General features: G+C 43.9%; 1 protein-coding gene across 3 annotated transcripts; it reads right to left on the reverse strand.

The window, feature by feature from the left end:
- Positions 1 to 1146: 1146 nt before the first annotated feature.
- scf (Calumenin scf) lies at positions 1147 to 22182 on the reverse strand. Of its 3 annotated transcripts, none has more exons than XM_065448704.2 (7): positions 22111 to 22182; positions 19956 to 20091; positions 15147 to 15326; positions 11356 to 11515; positions 9716 to 9964; positions 4449 to 4651; positions 1147 to 1546 (listed from the first exon to the last, which is right to left on the reverse strand). In XM_065448704.2, the coding sequence occupies exons 2-7, from the start codon at positions 20058 to 20060 to the stop codon at positions 1442 to 1444; spliced, it is 1002 nt and encodes a 333-aa protein (XP_065304776.1). In that variant the 5' UTR covers positions 20061 to 20091; positions 22111 to 22182; the 3' UTR covers positions 1147 to 1441. The 3 variants fall into 3 exon arrangements, with proteins under 3 accessions (XP_065304776.1, XP_065304778.1, XP_065304777.1); XM_065448706.2 differs by having other exon boundaries at positions 22148 to 22170; XM_065448705.2 differs by having other exon boundaries at positions 22040 to 22130.
- Between the last annotated feature and the right edge of the window lie 563 nt (positions 22183 to 22745).

Genomic DNA, 22745 nt, shown 5'->3' on the forward strand with positions numbered 1-22745 from the left:
TTCAACTTTATGTTTAATTGGGTGCAGTTGACATTCTGAAATATTCAAAAAGTATTCGAAAAATATTTGCATTTACAAATAGTGATCTCTGATTAAAAGATCAAATTAAATAGGTCGCTAGCCGAAAGGTTTGAATATTCACACACCCCTAGTTAACAGACTTACGTTCTTTTATTTTTTGTTCCCATTTTTGGATCAACTTCTATGGTGACTGACTTCCAAAATATAAAGTGAACACAGCTTATCAAACTCTGCCAGTGCATTCTTTTGTTCAATATCTTTCGTTCAAGATGATTACCCAGAGGAAACACTTTGAATCAGGTCAAAAATGTAATCCCAATTAACCCGAGATGATTATTTTCTTCACTACCTCTCGACGTAGCGCAGCAAACACTATCGTCTTGGCAACGAGTGTGGGTCACAGAATACGTATATTGAAATATACAGCAGACTACTGTTGGCCCCCTAATTACTGGTAACAGAATGAAAAAGAAAAAAAGAATTAAGGAAAAGCCCAAGCAGAAAGTGTGGGTATTGTAGAAAATGGAGGTATTGGGTATAAGGTAAGGTATAAGGTAAGGTATAAGGTATAAGGCACCCAGAGGTGCACTTCGTCATGTGCGTTGTACACAGGGCACTGTCTGCCAGCTCTGGTGCAATAAAAATTTCATCGTATAATCGGCCACAATCAAAACACAACGAAACTATGAAAAATGAGCATGAAATGAACGTAATGAACCAATGTAGAAATTTAGTTGATTGCATGTCAAACCAGTGTTGTGAGCACGCAAGTAGGCCTTCACAGTAGGAAAACTAAGCCTTTACATATGTATATAAGGATATAGAAGCGGTCCTAAATTGTGGTGAAAGAATTTGGAAAAATATGATGAAAGATGTGACCGCAGTTCTTAATGTGCCACCATGAAGAGCATGATTCCCCTGTTTAGCCCTCACAGTGCATTTTCTTACAAGGTCCAAGTGCTTCTGAGTGTGCCGTTGAACATCCAAAGTTGGTGCAGACTCGCAACAGACTTTTGCATATAAAAAAAAAATATGCACAGTGCATGACATTTCAGGAACAGGGTAGTTTCCCACGAGGTCACATGAGTTAGTTCCTCTAACAGGAAAACAAGCATTGCATAAATGTGACAGAGCAACAACCAGAACTAGTATATTCACAAGGCAAAAAGAAGATGAGAATGCACGCGCTGAAAGTCAGCAATGCCACAGGGAACAAGAAACACAGTCAAGGTAATGAGTGAATGTGACAGCACAGACTTGCTCAATTTCAACAGACGATGAGCAAAGAAGAAACAAACACAGCATAGATAACGGGTGAATGCCAGACGTAATGGCTGGTGCACTCAACACGTAGATGTGATGCCCGTGCAGCCAACGAAGTCCGGCACTGGCAACAAGTGGCGCGCAAGTTCCTCAATGCTCAGAACTCATCGTGTCGGGTCAGCGCCTCGCCATAGTCTGTCGCCTGGCTTCCCACAAAGACGTCGTACTTGTCGATGATCTCGTCTCTGGTAAGCTTGCCATCCTGCAAGTAGTGCAACAGGGTGACCATGTTAGTAAAGTGCAAGATGGCTTGAATGGAAGCGGGAACGAGGTAGCTGGCATGAAATATGTGAAGAGTAATGGGATTTAATGTCCCCCAAAAGTAACATGCGGGCTAAAGAAATGTCACAGCAAAGGGCTCTAGGTTAATTTCGGACACGTGGTTCTTTAACATGCACTTATACAGCAGGCCTCCATTCATTCAACTCAGGTTAATTCGATTTTTCAGTCAATTTGATCTCGATCGAGGTTCCGGTCGACACCCATGCATTTCTATGGGCCAAAGCTTTCGTTATTTGGATCTTAAAATTGCCCTTCACAGGATAATCGGAACTTGACCTGGCAGCACTCTTGCACTTGACCTCTAAAGGGGACCCAATCGCGACCCCTTTAGTGACTGCGTCTGTCTCAACGGAGCTTGGGGACAGTGAATGCAATGAGCACACGTCACCTCCCATCGAAAACGCCTGTTTTCGTCCTGCACTAGGAATTTTTTCAAGCAATAACTGCAGCTCACAATGTCTGATTACGGTATTATCTAATTCTATCTAATATGTGCCTTTCCTTTTTCGTGAGGAAACTGGCTTCAAATTTCTTGCTCGGTGCAATCGGTTACCAAGCCAAAGCCGCTTTCAGGGCCTTTGTAAACTTTACCACATAACACTTTTGTATTGCGGCGAAGCTGATGTTAGGAATCCGGCCGTTATTGCGCAACACATTTTCCTTGATAAAAAAAAATCTGGTGCGCGTTAGATTTCTGCTTTGTTTAGGAGCTTTAATGTAATTTATACGCTAGTTTTTTTTCTCTCTTCGGGAAAAGGGAAGTGCACGCATATTTGATTCGAGGGCATGCTAGAACCGGGCAAATACTGGCAAAGGAATCAGTGACCACACGTCTTGGCGTTTGCCCTGCATCTTGTTTCATTAGACCCACCAAATAATTCGATCAACTTCATCGGTGCCATCAGGATCGAGTTAACGGAAGTCGACAGTAGTGCGGCATGTGAGTCTTTTCCGAATTCTGCGCTCCATAAGAGAATGAAGCTGTGACTTCACGGTTAGCGGCAGAACACCCCTGCTACCGAGTCACCATGGCGAGCAACATGCAGAAGGGGCAGCAAAGTCTCTTTGGAGCCAACACTGGCAAAGACAAAAAAAAGCTGCACTGCACAAAGAAAGACACAAGTGGGGCTGCCTGGTACTCGACTCGAAATGCAGCCACAATTTGTCCAAGAGTAGCCAGACTGCGATTAATTCATCGGCTAAGTTATTCATATCCTCCTCATAATGGTATTAGTTACAGACATATCTAATGCCATGTATGGCATGGAGGAAGATTCTATCCATGTGTGCTGCCAAACTGAGCCTGAGCAACATGCAGTGACGATGGTGAGTACTAGAAGGGCACCCGGTGTGTGATGTGTAAGCGTGAACAAATAATCGATTATGAAAACAATAGTGTTTGCTCTTTTCGTACAGAGATATCATATGGATTATACATGGCTGGAAAAATGGTGCTGAAATAGCCCACGACCTTGTAAGGGCTTGCCTCGTCAAGACCGCAAACTAAAGTTTGCCCCTCGCGCAAGTGCATTCTATACTTGTTAATTTACAAACCCACTCAGAAACAACTTAAATGAATTTCAAGAGCAGCCAAAATATAACTAAGCTGTATAGTAGGTAAAAAAGTAGCCAAACTAGCGTAAGGTAAGAAAACCTGGCAACCCTAAACAACAGGTATGCCAAAGCTATAGATTTGACAGCAAAGATCTGATTGCACTGTATGCCAGGTGTAAGGCATCAGGGCTGCTCAGATGGGTTGAGTTCTCGGCAAGCCCAGCTAGCTTGGAGACCTCCTGCCAAGCACCCTTTCATTCAATGGGCTGTTATAGGTGAAATGTTTGATGAGGCTGGATTCTCTTCTAAAGCTCGGCTTATCTCATTCAGGCGGTGCGCCTACAAGTGTGCACATCAGGGTTGTGCATCATAATTACAAGCAGTAAATAAAATAACAATCATGAGCATATCAGGACCATTGAAGGACAAATTAAGGCCTCTCCCAGCAATCTGCAGGTACTCCCTGATCTGGAATCAACCCCCAACTATGTCCTATGCCCATAAATTTACTAATCTCATTGTACCACCTGATCATTTACCATAGTTATCTGCACTATGCGCTACATAGCCTGGGCAGTTCCATTTCTTTCTCTTAATCTTTGCTAGAATACTAGCTACATGTATATTATAATCCACAGTGACATCTTCCTGTCTCTTAGCGCTATGCCTATCATTATCGGTTCCATCACTTGTGCAATCCGTAGCTCCTTCTCAAATTTCTTTGTTATCCTACAGCTATTCAAGTGGTAGGCAGTCGTCTCCAAATTTAGTGATGGCAAATCAGTTCTGTGTAAGCCCGCAAGGTAGAGGAAGGTTTATGAAAAGGAAAATAGTCATCCACCCTACTGTATCACAAAGCTACGAAGGAAACCTATACGGATTTCTCAGAAGGAAAGCTTCGCAATTGAAGAAAAATTCCTTCTGGTCTGAGGATCGAACCTGGGACCAATGCCCTCCCTGGTGGCCACTCTAGCATCCGAGCTAACCCGGCACCTAGCAGATCACAGATCGCACCGCAAGGGCAAATTGATCAACAACTTGGAGCACAGGGACCCCCCTTTCATAGATTCAGCAATGAAGACCATATGGAGTGGCAGCTCTGGTGATGAGAATGTGTTCTGTCCGTGACCTGTGTCTCACCAGCTGAGCCACTTGCATAAGGAGCAACAACACAGCGTTCAGCAATGGCAATTTTCACTGATCAAGCTATCGCTACAGTCAATTCACCACCAATCTGAGAAGCGCGTGAGAATGGCCTCACTACTCACATGGTCCTTGTCGGCCTCGTGAATTAAGTGGCGCGACTCGGAGACGCTGTGGTCGTAGTCGGCGGGCATGACCCAGTCGCGCACCTCGTCGGGGCCCATGAACCCATCCTTGTCCTTGTCACGGTAGTTCTTGAACTGGTCCTTCTCATTCTGAACCCAATCTGGCTCCACTTCACCTTCGGCTGCACCTTCGTACATGTCGCCTGCAGCGCATGCAGAAACGAAAACGGTGGGAAAACGTGCCTGGTCAACATTGCTGCCGTCAACACATGAGCCAAATATTACTCCACTGCATGCTGCAGGGAGCCAGCAATCTCACGTAAAAGAGTGCCTGCTCTTTCTCCTGCAGCTTCAGAGGACCCCTTCTTTATTTCCACTGTCAATTTTGTCATAGCTAGTGCGAAAGCCCATGTAAGCCAGCCATTGGGCAATGGTTCAGACCATGGATTAACTCCCAAACAAAAGCTCATCACACACATGCACAACCCTTTAAATCTTGTAGCAGAGAAGCGGCAGTTGTTAACAAGCGCCGCCCGTCCTGCCACCGCTCCTTTGTCACTCTTTGGCACCTTTTTTTCAGATGCCAGGGTTACCGTATAACTGTACTGCGTAAAGAAGCAAAAGTAAGAAAGGAGCGTTATGCTGGGCATTCCTACCACTGCCATCCAAGCCGAGAGAAAATGTATGTATATCAAGGAGGAATGGGGAAAGTAAACATTGCACTCATTATGCTTGTGTTCATACAAGGTCCTACTCAAAAATTTTGTCAGAAATACAATGATTAAAAAGTGTCGCACTCACTCCATCATGCTGAAAATGCCAGGACCTTTAGGGCACCCTGAACAAGAAGGCTTCGTCAGCTTAGAGTATTAAACCATTCTTTCACGACTGTTATTTGCAAATACTAACAGAAAAAATTAAAAAGGTTATTGACAGGTAAAGAAAATGAAGGCTAGTTTCCTTTTTAATATTTCATGCCCTGACTGTAGTGCCAGTACATCAGTGTGATGCCGCTGTTTTCAATGTGTTCCTGCCTGTTTGGGCTGTGTACAGAGAAAGTTACACAAGCTTTCTAGATTGAGCCTGCTGCCTTTGGAATGGCATCTGATCACTGTTCACAAGAAATTAAATTAGCCCTGAAATAGCACTGTTGGAATACGTGATGCTACAGGGAACAAGCCATAACTATAACTCATAATGTCCAATTACAGTATTTATCCAATTCTAATGCGTGCTTCTTTTTTAAAAAATTGGATCGAAAATTGCCTGCCCCGCGCAACTGGATACAAAACCAAAACTGCCTCTGTGGCATCTGTCTGCTTGACTGCATAACAAACATATTTCAACGATGCTTAATTCAAAAACTTTGCAGCATAGCTGACTTTAAGAAACCGGTACCGGTCGCTATTTTGGAACATATATTACTAGACCCCTGGCAGCCTTTCTTGATAGAAAATTGGGTGAACATTAGATTTCCACTTTGTTTAGGAGCTTTAATGTCATTCCTTAATTCCTATGTTAATTTTCTCTTTGGACATAGAAAGTGGGGGCAAGTGTGATTCGGTGGTGTGTTAGACTCGAGCAAATACTGCTAAATAAATCAGCGAAGTGTTTTGCTGTTTTTTCTGGTTCTTGTTTAATTTGACCCACTGGATAATTCGAGCAACTTCGTCTGTACCGTCAGAGCCGAATTAATGGAAGTCAACTGCATGAAAATCTGAGCGTGTGTTACAATCAAAGAGCGTGGCATTTTTTATTCCTGGACATGAAAAATTGGGCAAGTGTTATAATCCGGTAAATACAGTAACCCCAGTAGTACAGTGAACTCTCATTAAGGCAAACTCCGTTAAGCCGTATTATTGCATATAACGAACAGCATGTGAACGTTTCTTTGTTTTTTCCATAGACTCAATGTAAAAAAAATTCGCTAACATGAACCGCATCACACGTGCTCTTCGGTTAAGACGAACATTCAGAGTGACTGCCACCGCTACCGATCCTGGAGGCTAGGTGCATCGATGTGCGACGCACGGGGATGCGCGCATCAAGGCATCCTACTCGAGGCTTGCAGCGCACATCGCCCATGGACAGAGGCAAAAACAAGGAGGAAACAAAATGAGACAGTAACGTTTCACTTCGTGAACGCGGGTGACGTGCAAGCGTACGGGTGCTATAGCGCATATGAAGCCATCGACCCTCGGTGCGCCTAGACTGTCCACATCACAGATCGTATTCAAGACAAGACTCGTGTGGCCGCACCATACACAGCCACCGCCAAAGTAGAATGCCCCCTTTTAAACATTCGCTTGCTAACTACATTAACAAGCATGGTGCCAGTGTGCACAGGCAAACATGAAGACATCACACTCGATGACGACGGACACTAGCTGTCAAAACGTTGGCGTGAGGAATGCAGCAGCAGCAGCAGCAGCAAGTAAAGTGACCTTCGCACTGTCTATCGCCAATGCAAACAGTGCACGCAAAGCTACGGGTCATCAGCTCACCTAGACTGTGCCTCCAAAGCAGATCACATTAAAGATAAAGCCAGCGAGACCGCGCACAGCCGATGTACAACACACCCCTTCTCTCCCCTCCCCAGTGTCAGCCGCAAGATGGACGACGGCGCGCTTCCCCCTCCCCTTTCCTCCTTTGTGCACGCAAGATTGAGCCACTATCATCGGCTTACTTGCATGCTTTCACTCGCACATACACAGTGTATGGCGCGCGCATGGACGATGTTATCACGAGATGACCCAGGTACATCCATATTGCAAATGAAATGAAACGTAGCAACTGCTAGAGGAGGTCAATCCAGCGAACTTTTGCCTACCTTCCTCCGCGATGCTTCACCTCATTTCTCCTTCCCCACTTTGCTCAACGTCGCCTAGACTTTCCCCTAGGTTGCATTGCTTTGCCGTGCACTCAGCACACTCCTTCATATTTTTGCTAGCTCAGAGCCTGCACCGATGACCTGTGAGGCAGCAGATACCTGCTTGAACTCCCTAGTGAACTTTTTCCGGCAGCATGAAGGCACAGAAGAATTTTCAAGGTCAGTACGTGAGATAACATCGTTTGTGGCTGCTCACCGATTTGCACAGAAGCACCAAACATCCATCATGGACTGAATGAAACCAAGCAGGAGTACCACTTGAAAACAGTTTCCTGTTAAGTTTGCCTGAATAAATATTTTGTTTTTTCCGTCATTTTCCCCCACTTTAAGCCTACTTCATTTACTGTTTTGAAGTAAGATAGTTGGATGCACCTGATAATGTTGCCAATTATTCTTCTGAGAAAACGAGCTTCTGGTAAGACGAAAAAATTTTCATGGTCCCTTTGAGTTAATTTAAACGTGAGTCTACTGTATACTGAGTGCTGGATAAATAGGACAGCCAGGTATACACGACTCTTACAGCTATGCCGCTGGCCGACTTCAGCTCATATTTCACCAACATGCCGGAATGAAACAAGAAAGAACAAGCACGAACAACCAAAAAGAACTACATTCTTGACCAGAATGAAGATGTAACCGAAACATTATTTATTATTTTGTTTCCAAGAGAAACCGAAATATTTCGTATCGGTTTTCGATTCAAGGGGAAAGTCGGCAATCTGAAACCACCAACGTCAGGTAACGGTAGCATTAGGGCGCATCTCAGGGCCCCACATAAGCGTGTATCTCAGGCAGGGATAGCGTGAGCAATAGGCCGGTTGAACGCTTCCCTAACCTAAGCCTCTCGTTTGATGCGCTAGCAGTTCTGCATTTTTGCAAAAACCAGAGCTTGCGCCCTGCAGAGCTTATTTCGTTTTCTACAGGTACAACTCCTTGTTTCTGAAATTTTATCATTTGTTTATGTTTGCTTAAGTTCACTTTACCAGAACTGCAGCCTCACATTTCAGCGTGTAGACTTGATGACGTGCCGCTTCCGAGGTGATGCCCAGTGTCTTGACTCAAGGCACGGGGCATGACCTCAGAATTCATAATTCACTTACTGAAAAAGAAAAATACTACGTTTTTATCGTTACTTTGCTCTGAAAATGTTTGCGTGCAAGCCAGAACTGTTATGAGCCATTATGGATCTTTTTTTTTTTTCATTACGGAGCAGAATCTGAACAAAACTAAAACCAGAACGAAAAACATTTCGTTCCGGCACCCTGTATATCCCACAGAGGTAGATTTCATGTTGAGTTCTGTTCAATATCCTGTCTTTGAGTATTTTTTGCCTGTTTCTTTAACAATAAAGCTGAGGTGCATGTAGTCTGCTGTGTCATCAGAAGTGCCCCCTTTGCATTCACTTGTGGTCTCGTTATATTTGTGAATACCCTTTGTTTTTGTGCAATGTTCCAGACTATTTAAAGCAGGCAAGAACAAAAATATGTTCTTGAAAGTGTCTTGAATGCATCTTGCTTGCTAATGCTCCACTGGCTGACTTGTCTCATTACAGACAGTGGCACATTCTTTGCTGCCCAGCTGACTGCAATTAGAGGCATGTACTCATTTGTGAAAATCACCAACCTTGATGTGATTAGGTATGCGATGATGCAAGCACCCTGCTGTTTGGTTAACAAACTGGAAGGTCGCTGGATTTGTGCCAGACAACATCCATACACAATATTTTTTGTGCAAGCAAGAAAAAAAATTACAAGATGTTTCATAGAAACAAACAAACAGTTAATCTACGCAAGTAGTTAGTCACAAAGTAAAAGTGTGTTCATGCAGCAAACATTTCTCAATTATTTTCTTTGCCAACTCAATACATAATAGATGGTGTCCAAATCGAAGAGCTCCAGTGACAGCTTCCCTCAGTGTAACAGAAGCCCACCTCCAAGGCCATGCTTAAGCGTACAGCAGGTGCCAGAAATACGTAATGGCCGCCATATCTTGAACACCATCTATTCAACATCCAGACAGTCTAGGCATCACAACTGGTCCTGGGTTTTGTAAAATCTCAGTCAATGAAATTTCACAACACCTCAGATATTACAGAGCAGACCTCACAAAGCATCTGTACACAAATTTGGTCATTAATGCTAACTTCATGACCGTAAAAGCCAAACATTTTCTCAGTAAGTCCTCTTCCCCGCACTATTCCTGCTATGCACCGCCAAGTGTTTAGACTGATCTGTTCTCTGACTAAACAAGTGGCAAATGCTTCAAGGTTGATTGTGAGTGGTGAGCATAACTGCATTTTGCGGCTCACATGAGCAAACAAGCAACAGTACAATTGGAGATTTTTTTAATAACCGGAAGAAAAGAGAAATGCACCTACCAATGTACTCTTCGAGGGAGATCTTGCCATCTTTGTCCTTGTCAATGTCTTCCATGGTCTCTTCGACGACAACACCCTTCATGTCCTCACTCTCCTCGGGATGCAAGAAGTCACCAAACTCATCCTTGTTAAGGTGGCCATCTCCGTCCTTGTCAGCACGGTCCCAGCGCCGCTTGTCCCGACGCACCATGTCCTGAAAGCTCATGGCGCCCCCATCCGAGTCCGAGTCCGAGTCATCAGCATCACTTCCTGCAAGAAAAGCAGAAGAGTCTTGCGCTTTTCGTAACACACCTTAAAAAGGAAGCCTAAGGTAGTGTGGCGGTACCCCTGTACTGCTGAGAAAGCATAGCGTTCAAGCACAAGAACCCGTGAAGAGATTAAAGTTTAGTTGTTTCTTGTTATTTCAAGTGGCAGCATTGCCTTGATGTAGTAGAACCCACTTATCGGATATAACAATGAACAGTCGCGGCACCGTGAACGTTTGTCTGTGTTCTACGATATAAAAAAACCACTTACTACAATGTTCACATGCCGTATTGTTGGTTATAACAATTAAATCTGGCTACTGGGTGTCTCCACCCGCAAGGTGGAGAGAAGTAATTATTTAAGAGAAAATGAGACCAGGGACAATTAGTCCTGGACCAGGGAAAATGAATCCCGGACCATGACGAATTTTTCTTCAACTGCAAGGCTTTTCTTTCACGGGACCCATACTGGTTTCCTTGGTAGCAAGTGCTACGATTGGGTGGATGTCTTATTTTCCCTTAATTAATTACTTCTCTCCACCTTGCAAGTTTCCGCAGAACTATTACATCAACCTATTGCCTATGCTTCGAGTTGTTGGCAAATTCGACTTCGCCCTGCCATCCGCTAGCCACTTGGTCAGCTGAAATGGCAGAGTGGCTGCCCCGGAAATGCGGTCGTCCCAGGTTCGAGTTCCGGACCAGGACGAATTTTTCTTCAACTGCGAGGCTTTTCTTTCAAGGAACCCGTATCAGTGTCCTTTGTAGCAATTGCTACAATTGGGCGGATGTATCATTTTCCCTTAATTAATTACTTCTCTTCATCTTGGGAGTTTCTGCAGAACTATTACGTCAATAAACACTTCTTTTTTTTTTCACATCTTGTACTCGTTCATAATTGCTGATTGGCGCATGTTTCGACGGATGCCGCCACTGAAGGATCCTGCTTTCTCAGCACATGTAATAAGTTATTCCTATTGATTCAGAAGAAATCGAGTAACTACCACAGCTAGCATATACTTAGTTTGTAATAAAGTGTTCCTCCAGTGTCCCTGGTAAAGCAGATTGACCATGATGGTCGACGATGATCGCTGGTGTCACGACAAGCTTGGTTCCTGCAAATCTGACGTGTCTTTCCCCGACAACCTCTGTTCGTTGCGCGAGCAAAACATCTGAATATATGAATGATATAGAATATGCAACAACTCTAGTGATGCACGGTTTGAGCCCGAATGCCAATACCATGCCTCGTGGATTGCGCAGTGCTTCTCACGTGCTTGCGTCAATGCAACCATAGTTCAATTCCCACACATCACATCCATAGGATGAACCGTCACTGTTCCATTACAGCATCCAGAAAACTCATGCTGCCATCTCCACCCGCACATCTTTTCGTACCTTCGGCTCCATATGTAATGTTACGGTACTCCTCCCAGCTGACGCGGCTGCTTTCCTGGGGATTGTACACCTTCCACTGCTTGTCGACGTCATCACGGATGTAGCGCTTCTGTGTGTGCCGGATCCACGCCTCTAGCTCCTGCTGCGTCACGTAGCCATCCTGAAAGTCATAAACAGTCACTGCTAAGCCGGCTGCCACAGATCCGAGTCCCAATGATGCTGGCAGGCAGGATCATACTAAGACAATTTCAAATGATTAAACAATAACGGCAATGATGAGTTCTTTACCTACTATTGACGGCACATAAAATACCCAGAAAAAGAATGCATAGTTGATTTTCTATTTCAATGTGCAAAACAAGTTGAGAATAAACTTGATCAGTGAAACAAAAAGATATCTTGTGGAAACTTTTTGAGCGATAGAGGGGAAACTATTTGCACAAAACTGGGAGTGGGCGTCAATCCAAACCACCTAAGGCTTTGTTTGAAATTTTTACGGAAATCGCTTGTCATATGTGAACCCCAGATATACACTTAATTTCCTTTACATCATGTGTGTAAAACTACTGCGGCTGGAGATCTTGCATTGGTCTGTCTCGTCTGAGCATGCTTTCAAAAGAGAGCAAGCTGCGTGCCAAACTACTTCTTCCTCTTCCCATGTTCCTGTTCTAAACCAACAAATGATGCTCGTCGCTCGTCATTCATTGTTGCCCCAAGATATTTAGCAATAAACTTCTTACTAAATACCAAAACTCAGAAACAAAAAATTTTTTCTGGTGCATTGCACGTAGGCAACATTTGGTCAATAAGTGTTCATTTTACTACTCCAATAGAGCACCACTATTGAGAGTATCCATATCTGCACATACATTCTGAATGTACATTTCATAAGGGGCTTTAGCGTGGCATATACCTACTGTTACTGTTGCAAAGGGGGGTTTTATACATTGAATAAGTACATTCAAAGTGTGATATAATAAATGCAGATATTACATTTATCGGCCATAACACAGTAAATTTCAAATTTGCACCTTTTCTTCAGCCGCTATCAGTGTCCATGTTTAGAACAAATATTGAATCCAACGAAAACCCTTTCGTGTTAGATAAGACTTCATTTTACCGACATTCGAGCGTAGTATGTGCTGGAATATTGAAGGTGTAGAAGGAAAGTTTAGCAGTAATTGAATTGTGCAGTTTTACGTGCCAAAATCACAATTTGATTATCAGGCACAACACCGTAGTGGGGGTACTCCGGGTTTCGAACACTAGGGGTTCTTTAAGGTGCCCCCAACGCATGGGACATGGGTGTTTTTACATTTCACCCCAATCGAAATGTGGCCACTGTGGCCCGGATTTAATCCCGTGACCTCATGCTTAGCAGCCCAACACCATAGCCGCTAAGCCCCCACGGCGGGTCAAAGTTCAACAATAGTGATAACACCTATTTATGATGTCTTCAACCAAAATGTGTTATGAATGTTCTCTTGTTGCACAAACTTTCTCTATGAAGGAAAACAGGAATCCAAAACATAAAGATTGTGTTGCTGCTAACGCGATAACATCATCGGCTAAACGCTAGATAGTTATTCGCTGCAGGAAGAGTTCAAAGCAGTTTGATTGAAAGAAGTGTGAAAAGATGTCACTGTGAAAAGATATCACCTCCTGCATCAACATTGTTACCTAGGTATATCATGCTAGCTCCCTATTATGAGCTGAACTTGTCCGAACAAGTCTTGAAATTTCAATATAACAAGATCAGGAAAGCGAAGTATGTATTTAAGAAGAAGCTTCAGCTCAAGACTGCAATCTAAATACATGGGAACGGAGAAATGGTAGTTTTTCTTGGCAATCACTGCACCAAATATGATGAGATTTGTTGCATTTAAATGAAAAAGTTAAAATCAAGTGTTTGTTGTAAGTGAATTCATTATTTAGGTCGCTGACTTTTTAATAAGTATTGTTTGAGATCATACATTTTCAGAAAAATAAACTATCAAGTTTACAACTATGTAGCTCAGCAATAAAAGATGACATCAGAATTCTATGAATTACATCCAAGAGTACATGAACGCATGTGCGCTTCCTATGTATCCAAAGTAGAGCTAACATTAAAGTTCTTAAACAAACTCTAAATATCACGCGGGGCCGATTTTTTAGCAAGAAAAATAGGCAAGGGTCTAATATGTATTGCACAATGGCGGCTGGTTCCTAAAGTTCAGCTTCTCCGCAATATAGACATGTTACGCAGTAAAGCATACTAACATGGCACATGCAATTATTGGTCTAATTTTTTTGTTAAAAAAAGATATGTCATTTAGAATCATTTAAATGCCGTAATAAGGCATTATCTACCGCTATTCCTTGAAAATCTTCCTAGGACAGGCCGAAAATATTTTGTACGGGAGATGACATGTGTTCGATGCATCCACTGTTCCCTAAGCTCTGCCAAGACAGATGCTACCACTAAAGGGGTCGCTATTGGGGTCACCATAAGGGTCAGGCGCGTGCGTGTTGACTGGCCAAGTTCGAATTATGCAGCGAAAGCTAATTTCAGGATCGAAATAATGAAAGCCTGGGTGCATAGAAATGCAAGTGTGCCAGCTGGGAACCTTGGCTGGGGTCAAATGAACCAAAAGAGCAAATTAACCGGAGTAAAATTAAAGGAAGTCTACTACACAACTCAAGCAACCATGGAAAAGCTGCAAAATTTGTATTTACCGAACCTTTTCATAACCAGTCTTTAAGTAGCACATAAGCAGACTGCATATTCTTTAGACGGTTAGCTGATACGGCACAAATTGCAGACCTTCAAGATTTCTAGCATGCTTCGGGTACTACCCAATCTCAGAGGTCATGCTGAAGACCTGCATTTGACCTGAATGTTTCTTTTGTGCATAATTTCCAGTGCGCGGTAATCGCAGCTTTTTAAAATGTTAGCTTTTTGTGGCTTTTTGTGATGCACCCATGAATACTTCAAATGTAAAACTCTGCAGAGAGGCTGCTCGGAATCCACACTATCTCAAAGTAGGCCTTTTATTCAGCCCAAAATTTCATTGCAGTTGGCCTTCTAACAATGCAACAGCCTAACAAGCCTCCTTTCTCTTTTTTATTTCTTTTCTGATATCAGACCAAATTTTATCACCAATGCTTCAATGCAGACAGGTCAGTACAACGTGTAAGATCTCCCAACTACCGCATTCTTCCGTGGATAGTATGCATAAAGAATTCGGAAAATTTAACAGCAATGTCAGGGTGCGAATTAGATTTAAATTTTACCTCACAGTGTAGCTTCACGGCAGTGCATGTGGCCCTATTGTGAGCCGACACCTCAAGGCAAAGTTATTCACCATCCAAAGTTTTATCTCCTAAGAAACCCCAATTTCGAGCGTTGATGGTCCCCCTGCCCTCTTTTGTGGTCAACCATTGCCGTCCTCTTTTCAGGCCGCCATATTGTGTTTTCACTGGGTTAGCAAATGGTGCATGGTGCCGGCGAACCAGAACTGGGATCATAAGAGCGGCGCTTCACAGCAGTCCTTTACAGCGCAGCAGATTTCCAGCATCGCCAAAGAGGTAGAGAGCAGTACCGCTGGCCGAAGATACAACGTGGGAAAGTCGTGCACGTGCAAAACTGTTTTTATTAAGATTTGTGCATTGTTGGTGCAGCTATCTGTGAAGAATCGTATGTATGTGCAGATTGCTTTTTTCGAGGTGTTGTAATTGGGTGTATGGGTTATATGCAGAAAAGTATGGTACTATCTGTGGCCACAGAAAATAAGAGAAAGGCCACTCACGTTGTCTTTGTCGATCTTGTCAACAATCTTCAGCAGCCGCTCCTTGCTCTCGGCCGGCGAGAGTTGATCAAAGGTCTTGGCCGTGTCTTCCCCAAGAAAGGCCTCGTGGTCATACTCGGGGTTGTGCTCAGACTCGCCACCCTCTGGGTCCTCTTTGTAGTGTGGTTCATCACTCAATGGCTGCATGTGTGTGCATGAGGAAAGAATCCATACAAACATGTCCACGTCTGATAACTATCACCAAGCACAACTTCACAATCAGCATGCATAGTGGTATCTGCATGCTCTGTGTATACTGAGCAACATATATTGGAAGCAAGACCAGTGTGCCCTAGCTAAGTATGTGATAAACATCTATATTTTAAGCACTTAGTAAATTACATATATTACGGTTAATTGCACCCGCATTGGGGATTTCACATTACTGCATATAAACTTGCCACTACAGCTTCAGTGGCTACGCACTAGTGCGGTTCCACTGTGTTTTGGAATTTGTTTACGTTCTATTTATCATATGAAATGAACTGCTCTACCAAACAGTGCATCGACAACCGCACATTTGAGGAATATTAATAAAGGGTCTTTACCAAGTGCTACAGTAAAGCCCTCTTGTTACTTGGTAGCCTTCCTTCCCAAGTGAAAAGTTACGAACGTGCACAATATAGGATAGGCATTATCGTGCATATTCACTGCTTTACAATCTATACAGGTAACCCAAATACTCACAACAGTGACAGATTACATATTTTACATATTAATATATGCATATTGGTTACGTAATTAATCATCTTGTGTAAACCAATCAAAATTTAAATTCTGGGGTTTTACGTGCCAAAACCAGATCTGATTATGAGGCACGCTGTATGGAGAGTACGTATTAATTTTGACCACCTGCGGTTTTTTACCATGCACCGAATACATGGTGCCACATGCATTTTTGCATTTCGCCCCCACTGAAATGCGGCCACTGCGGCTGGGATCTGATCCCACAACCTCATGCTGAGCAGTGCTATGCCAAAGCCACTAAGCAACTATGGCAGGTCTCGTGTAAACCGATAACAATAATGCCGCATATAACAGTGTACTGCACATAAATATCAGCCATTTCAGTACAATCATTTGCCTTAACTATATGCAAAGATAAATTTTTGCTTACAGTGACAGTGGAATCTTGTTAATTCGAACCTCCTTAATTCGAACTTCCGGTTATTCTGACACTGAAGTGCTATTGAAATTATGTGCATTTCAATGTGCGAAAATGGCCGGCAATTGAAAGCGTAAGCACTAGTGACGGTTAATTTGAACATACCCTGCAGCTGACCATGCTGTCAGCAGCGTAAACTCATGCAGCAGCCCCTCCACGACCTGGCGGTGCGGCCGTGCTCTGACTGATGTTACCGTGGCACACCAAAAAATTTTAAAAAATTAACAATAATGTCCAGGTGCGGGTTACATGCGAATTTCACCTTGCGGTACAGCTTCACAGCAGTGAACGTTTTGCCTAGAATGGTGGCTTCACGGCAGTACGCGCCGCGCTGCCGTGAAGCCACATTTTCAAAACTCATCTCTCGTGTTCCCTCGGTGCACATGAGCCGCCTAACCCAACACTGCATATAAGTACTCCATTCAATAAGCTTCATTAATTCGAACTTTGTTTAATTCTAATCATTTATTTCCTGGCCTCTTCGAGTTCGAATTATCGAGATTCGACTACAACCATGACTGGATGCTGTATGCAACGATCAACTTCTTTCATTGGAAGAGATATTTTTCAGGACAATAGGGGATTAATGGAATTTTTGCTAAACGAGCACTGTACCTAATGAGCCGGCATATCATCTCAAACATGAACCCAATCAAGTGTGTTTCATGACTAGGTGAATGATTCTGTGCTGTCCCAATGGCTGCCATTCACATGATGGGAAAATGTGCAAGAAATGAGACACGAAAGGTGGGCAGGATGCGACGTTCATTGCACTACTCACAGAATGAAATGCATCAATTTAGGCCTAACTTGTGCACATTTTCGTTTCTGTCGTCTCCAGTTTGTGTTACGTCAGCATAGTTCTCGCTCTTATGCTTAGATCAGAATTCGTGGCACCTTTAGCGACCCGATTTGCAGCGGCGTGAAATTGGCTTTTGAGCAACTGCGATTATTGGGTGTTGTAATTTAAAATTTCCCTGTACGGTTTAATTGCATGAGTATGCATAGTGCACTAAAACAGAAAATGGAAAGGGTAAAGAAAAAGGAACGCAATAAAAATGTGACACAACAGACTGATAATAAATTATCACACCGTGCATAAAAGATCTCTGCAATCGAGGGAAAGAACATTGCTGCTATCATAAATCCCAGAGGTGTCTTTTGAGCCATTGCTACAATTCTTTTTAGGCTATCCTATGGCATTCTTATGTTCTTTTTCTTCCTTTTCTATTTTCTTAAAGGGGCCCTGAACCACCCCTCGGGTTTGGTGAAATAACATAGTTCGCGGGTAGCATATGCTGCTGTGAGCATCTCAGCCAAGCTTTGCTGCCGTACGCGATGCGCGGTGCTTGCAAGTGGATCACAAGGTCACCTTTCTCTCAAACGCTTTCTTTTCAACAGAAGGCCCTGTCCTCAATCTCTTCTAGACGCACTATTTTGTCATCGGATGCACTATTCTATCCTTTCCTTAGACGGCTGCTATGGGCCAATAGCTGACATCAAGCTGCGGTCGGCTACATGGCATAAACAGCACGGCCGCCTCAGGATGCCGCCACGAGTCCACGGGCTAAGTGCAGAAAATAACCGGGTTTGGCTTACGTTTAGCGTGTCGTAGGTACCAAAGGCTTGAGTCGTGGCGTCTACGTTAACATCTAAAATTAAATTTGAACTGTGCACCACGGTGACATTTAGAAGGCGAAGTGTTGAGGGCACGCCCCACTGTGTCGTAGCCTTCGCAGTGCAAGGCATTGAAGAAGGAACGGGAGCACAGCGGAGGCCGTGTTTGACTGCCAATAACTGCGGCTCTGATGAACGCATTAAAGTACTTCTTGCAGCAAAGTATTTCTGAAATAGCCTATTTTCACTTAAAATGCCTTTCTCCACTTCGATCAAAAGTGGTTCGTGGCCCCTTTAACTGTATATAACGGCCGTGCTTTAGTCGGCAGTAAGTTCTGTGTCCTGTCCACATTTTCTTGCATTGCGCAAGCACATGTTCACAGTATGGCGGATGCCTAGACTCGCACAGGCCAAAGCTGAAGCAGTTCATGCAAAAGGGAGCTCTGGCAGGTTCAGTAAACTCTGGGGTATTATGTGCCAAAACTCCGGGGCACAGTCCATTGTCAGGCCAATTTGTGGCATTTATTGCGTAAGCATTCTTGGGCAATTAACTTAGGAAATCTGTCCGTCGGGCTGTCCGTTTGTCCGTAACATGCAACAGGATGCGCTCCATAAAGAAAAATAAAACAGAATATATCCAAAAGGCAAAAAAAAGAAAACGGTGCAGTGGTGAGTTTCAAACCTACGACCCCATACTCAGAAGCCAAGTGTCTTACCCACTGGGCTATGCACCAACACTTGCAGAAGGTAAATATACCTGAACCTTAAGAATGTGTTCTACCGGCGGTACAAAATAAATGTAGAAGAACAGTTTCTATGAAGGTTTTGTTGACCGATTTGGTGATGGTGGAACAAAATCTACTCTAGGACCACATGTAGAGTCAACTTAAAGCCTTGTAGGCATCAGGAAACTTCCAATTGTGCCAAAATTGAACGCCAAACATGCCATATCCCCAATGCATTTTGGTGGTAACAGGATGTGCCATCCATTGGAGGTCCCTTGACCGGCTTAAATGCAACCGACCTCTGAGGGCTCATGCACTTCGCGTCATGCAAAGCAGATAGATAATCAATAAATGAGTGGATAAGGATGATAAGGAGTGATAAGGGGCTATAGGGCCTCATCATGGTCGATAATGGTTTGACATGAATGTACAAGGTGCTAAAAGGCGATAAGGGCTTATAGTGATTGGAGCAATTCTGATAAGGACTGATATCGGTTGATAAGGGTCATATCAAGTCCGATAAGGTTAGTAAGGGCTGATAAGGGTCACATCATGTCCGATAATGTTCATAAGGACAGATAAAAAAATTACGGGGTTTTACATGCCAAATACCCGATCTGATTATGGGGCACGCCGTAGTGGAGGACTCCGAAAATTTGGACCACCTCGGGTTCTTTCACATACACCTAAATCTAAGTACATGGGTGTTGTCGCATATCACCCCCATCGAAATGCGGCCGCCGTGGCCGGGATTCATAAAGACAGATAAGGGTTGATAATGGTCGGATCAAGTCCCATAAGGATGATAACTGATTATGGTCGATAAAGGTCGGATCGAGTCCAATAAGGTTGATAATGACTGATAAGGGTTGATAAGGTCTTTTACTGGTCAGATCAAGTTTGATAAAATTGATAATGACTCCTGGCTGCGTGGAGATGAGCAAGTGGTACAATGCTTACACATACTTAGACAACTCTAATGGAGTTTTTGCATAATTTTTGGCTGTGTCTCCATGCCATTTTGGTGCCGGAAATAAAGATTTGAAACATCTGAAAACCACAATTTCATTATGAGGCACGCCATAGTGGAGGACTCTGGATTAATTTTGACCACCTGAGGTTCTTCAACGCGCATCTAAATTTAAGTGCACATGCATATTTGCATTTCGCTCCCGCCAAATTGCAGCTGCCATGCCCTGCGGTCAAACCGGTGACTTCAAGCTCAATAGCGCAACAGCTCAAGCAGGTTTGAAGAGCATGGACCTTGGGTGTGTGGATCTTGCGGTGTTCCTCCCTTGGGATGGCGATGGTCAGCGAGAGATGGAGCAGACACAGACCTAGCGAGTAGCGCATCACCAGAGATGCCATGGCAGCACGCTTGCAACAGGTCTCCTACTGCCTGCAGTGGGTGCATCAGAACAGTGACAAAGTAAGCAGTCAAGGCCGCGGCGGCAGCAGCAGATAGAAGAGGCAAAGATAGCTTCACTTAAAAAAAAAGAAGTTCAATTCAGTTAATACTACTTTTGCAGTCTTTTCAAGGAAGAAGAAACCACTTGAATCTGCAAATACGTGAATGTTTTGTGACATCTGGCAGTTAAAATTCATATTATTATGGTTCAATATCTCAAAGTAACATATAATTAATGAGATGCACCATAATGGGGAGCTCCAAATTAATTTTGACTTCCTGAGGTTCTTGCATCATCACACAAGCAGTTTGAGCAAGTTCAGCCCAGACCTTCAACTTTCTCTGCTAGTGAGTCATCACTTGCCGTCAACAAACCCCAAGCAAGTTGCAAAAGAGCAATGTGTCACTCTCACTAGATGTAGTGTTTGCCCTCATGTACTTTTAATGCTTCCGTGACAGAAAAATAAAATAGGTCAGACTGAAGGAAAAGCAAGGAGCATGCTGCAACTCTGTGATATCAGAACAAGGTGACATGACAATAATGGTGAGAATATGAATGCATCCCAGAAGACTGGGCCAAAAGAAAAAAAAACGTACACGTATGCTTAATACCAAAGAAATAACAAAAGCAGCATTGGAAAGCAATTAACATGTTTGGACACTAAATCCCTACAGCTGTGATAGTGTGTTTTATCAGTTTATATTTAAGTGATTGCTTGACGGAGTGAATGTACGAGCTATAGGAGATATTTTGTAGAGGGCAGCTTTGACCACCTTAACTTTGAGAGATTAGTTTTCACCACTCGAAGTCTTTCGATGTGCACAGAAACCTAGGTATACAAGTATTTTTGTACGAACCTGTATCAACATGACACCCTGTAAGATAACAAAATATAGCCATTATAGCAATAGTAGTCCTTAATTGCAACAAACTATTCAAACATATTATTGCTATTCTATTTGAGTGAACAGTTGGGGCAATATTAACAACTTCTTCATTAGCTACCTTCACAGACATGCTTGAACGAAATAAACCGCGTTTATTTATTGGCCGCGTTCTCAGTAAATTCTACTGACAGCGCGAGCAGTGAATGAGTACAAAGAACAATAGTACTAAAGAAAGAGGATCTAAGTATGTATAAGTGGGCGAGAGAGAACGTCGGTGATCTAAATATAGAGAAGCCGAGCTATAAACATATCCCACGCGCAACTGTGATGGAACGATCGAGCTGGCGGCGAACCAAGGCTTCAAAAAATATATATATAGAAAGAAAGAAAGACGTGGCTCTTTCTAGTAACGCCACATCATCGCGAGCCGTTCGCCTCCCGACGAGTCAAGGCGAGCGGCGGAATGACCCATCGCGCGCTCTCTATGAGGCCCGGCGTAAGGACACGTCAAAAGCCACAGATAGAGTGTTCTAGTACACTCCAGCCACATATACGTCGGCGAGAAGTCAAACAAGCGCGCAACTCAGCCCATGAAAATCTCGGAGGGGTTCTCTCGGAGCGATATGTCATTGAACGCACTTGTCGAAGGTGGAATACCTAAACGTCAAACCACGCCTCAAACTAGCAAAAGCCCTGCGACGCGAACGGCGTTATTTTTAAAAGCGACGTCCACGACCTAACGAGACGGGCTGCTGCAACGGCACCGGCGGGGAGTTGCAACTGTCGACCTTCAGAGCCAACAAGCTTCGTCACTTTCTGTTAAACAGCATAAAGAGTTAAGAATTGAACGGCGCTTGTCTTTTACACATAAAGGGATAAAACTGCTTGCTAAAGAGTTCTGTCGGCCTCCGGCCGTTTCCTTTTAGTGCGTGATCAAACGGTCTATTGAAAGGTGACGTGAAAGTGAACTCCGGAGGTAACGTGTGCGACGACGCGATTTGCCGATAAGAAGCAGAGCTTTACAAACAAAATGCCACGCGATATGCGATACCTGCTAGCTAGGTAGAAGCAATGCAAACACTGTCTCTTCGCTCGCGTAGCAGACAGCAGCCGCAAACTTACCCGTTGGCACTTTTGACGAGCGCAAGCGTGGACTTACCGCTGTTGCCAGGCTGTCGGCTGCCTCAGAGCCTTCCTTGGAGAAACGGGAAGAAATACGGGTGGGGCGCAGCGGTCAAGAGCGCCGTTTTTGAACGAAACAGTTGCAGCGCGTAGCTCTAGTTGTTGCTGGTGCCAAGAAAAAATGACGTTGGCTCTCTGCTTGTCTCCGCCACTTGAACAAGTGTTACTAAACCATCATTTGCACAATTTATTTAGTTTTATTTGATGGATACTGCGGACTCGGGGGTTCAAGTAGACTGAGCATGGAACAGCTAATACAAATTTCTCCCTTACACTTCATGCCGTTGCCAGGGAGAATGGACTCGAACCGGCACCGAGGACACCGCTGCCAACCATCCCTTGGCCACTGCCGATCCATCGCATCGGATGTGACTCAAGAAGGTTTACCGGTGACTCAAATGTGTCACCGGTAAACCGGGCGCAAATTTCCAACAAGGGGAGCCTTGGCTGTTAGGTGGCCGAGGCACGTGCCATTGTTGAGAGCATCGGCGCAGCGTGCGGTCTTGGTAGTGGATGCGACCGGACGTCCTGCCAGCGCTAGCTGGTAAAAGTTGGGTGGCCGGATCGGACAGCTG

This window comes from Dermacentor albipictus, chromosome 3, assembly GCF_038994185.2.
Source record: "Dermacentor albipictus isolate Rhodes 1998 colony chromosome 3, USDA_Dalb.pri_finalv2, whole genome shotgun sequence".
Classification (NCBI taxonomy): Eukaryota; Metazoa; Arthropoda; class Arachnida; order Ixodida; family Ixodidae; genus Dermacentor; species Dermacentor albipictus.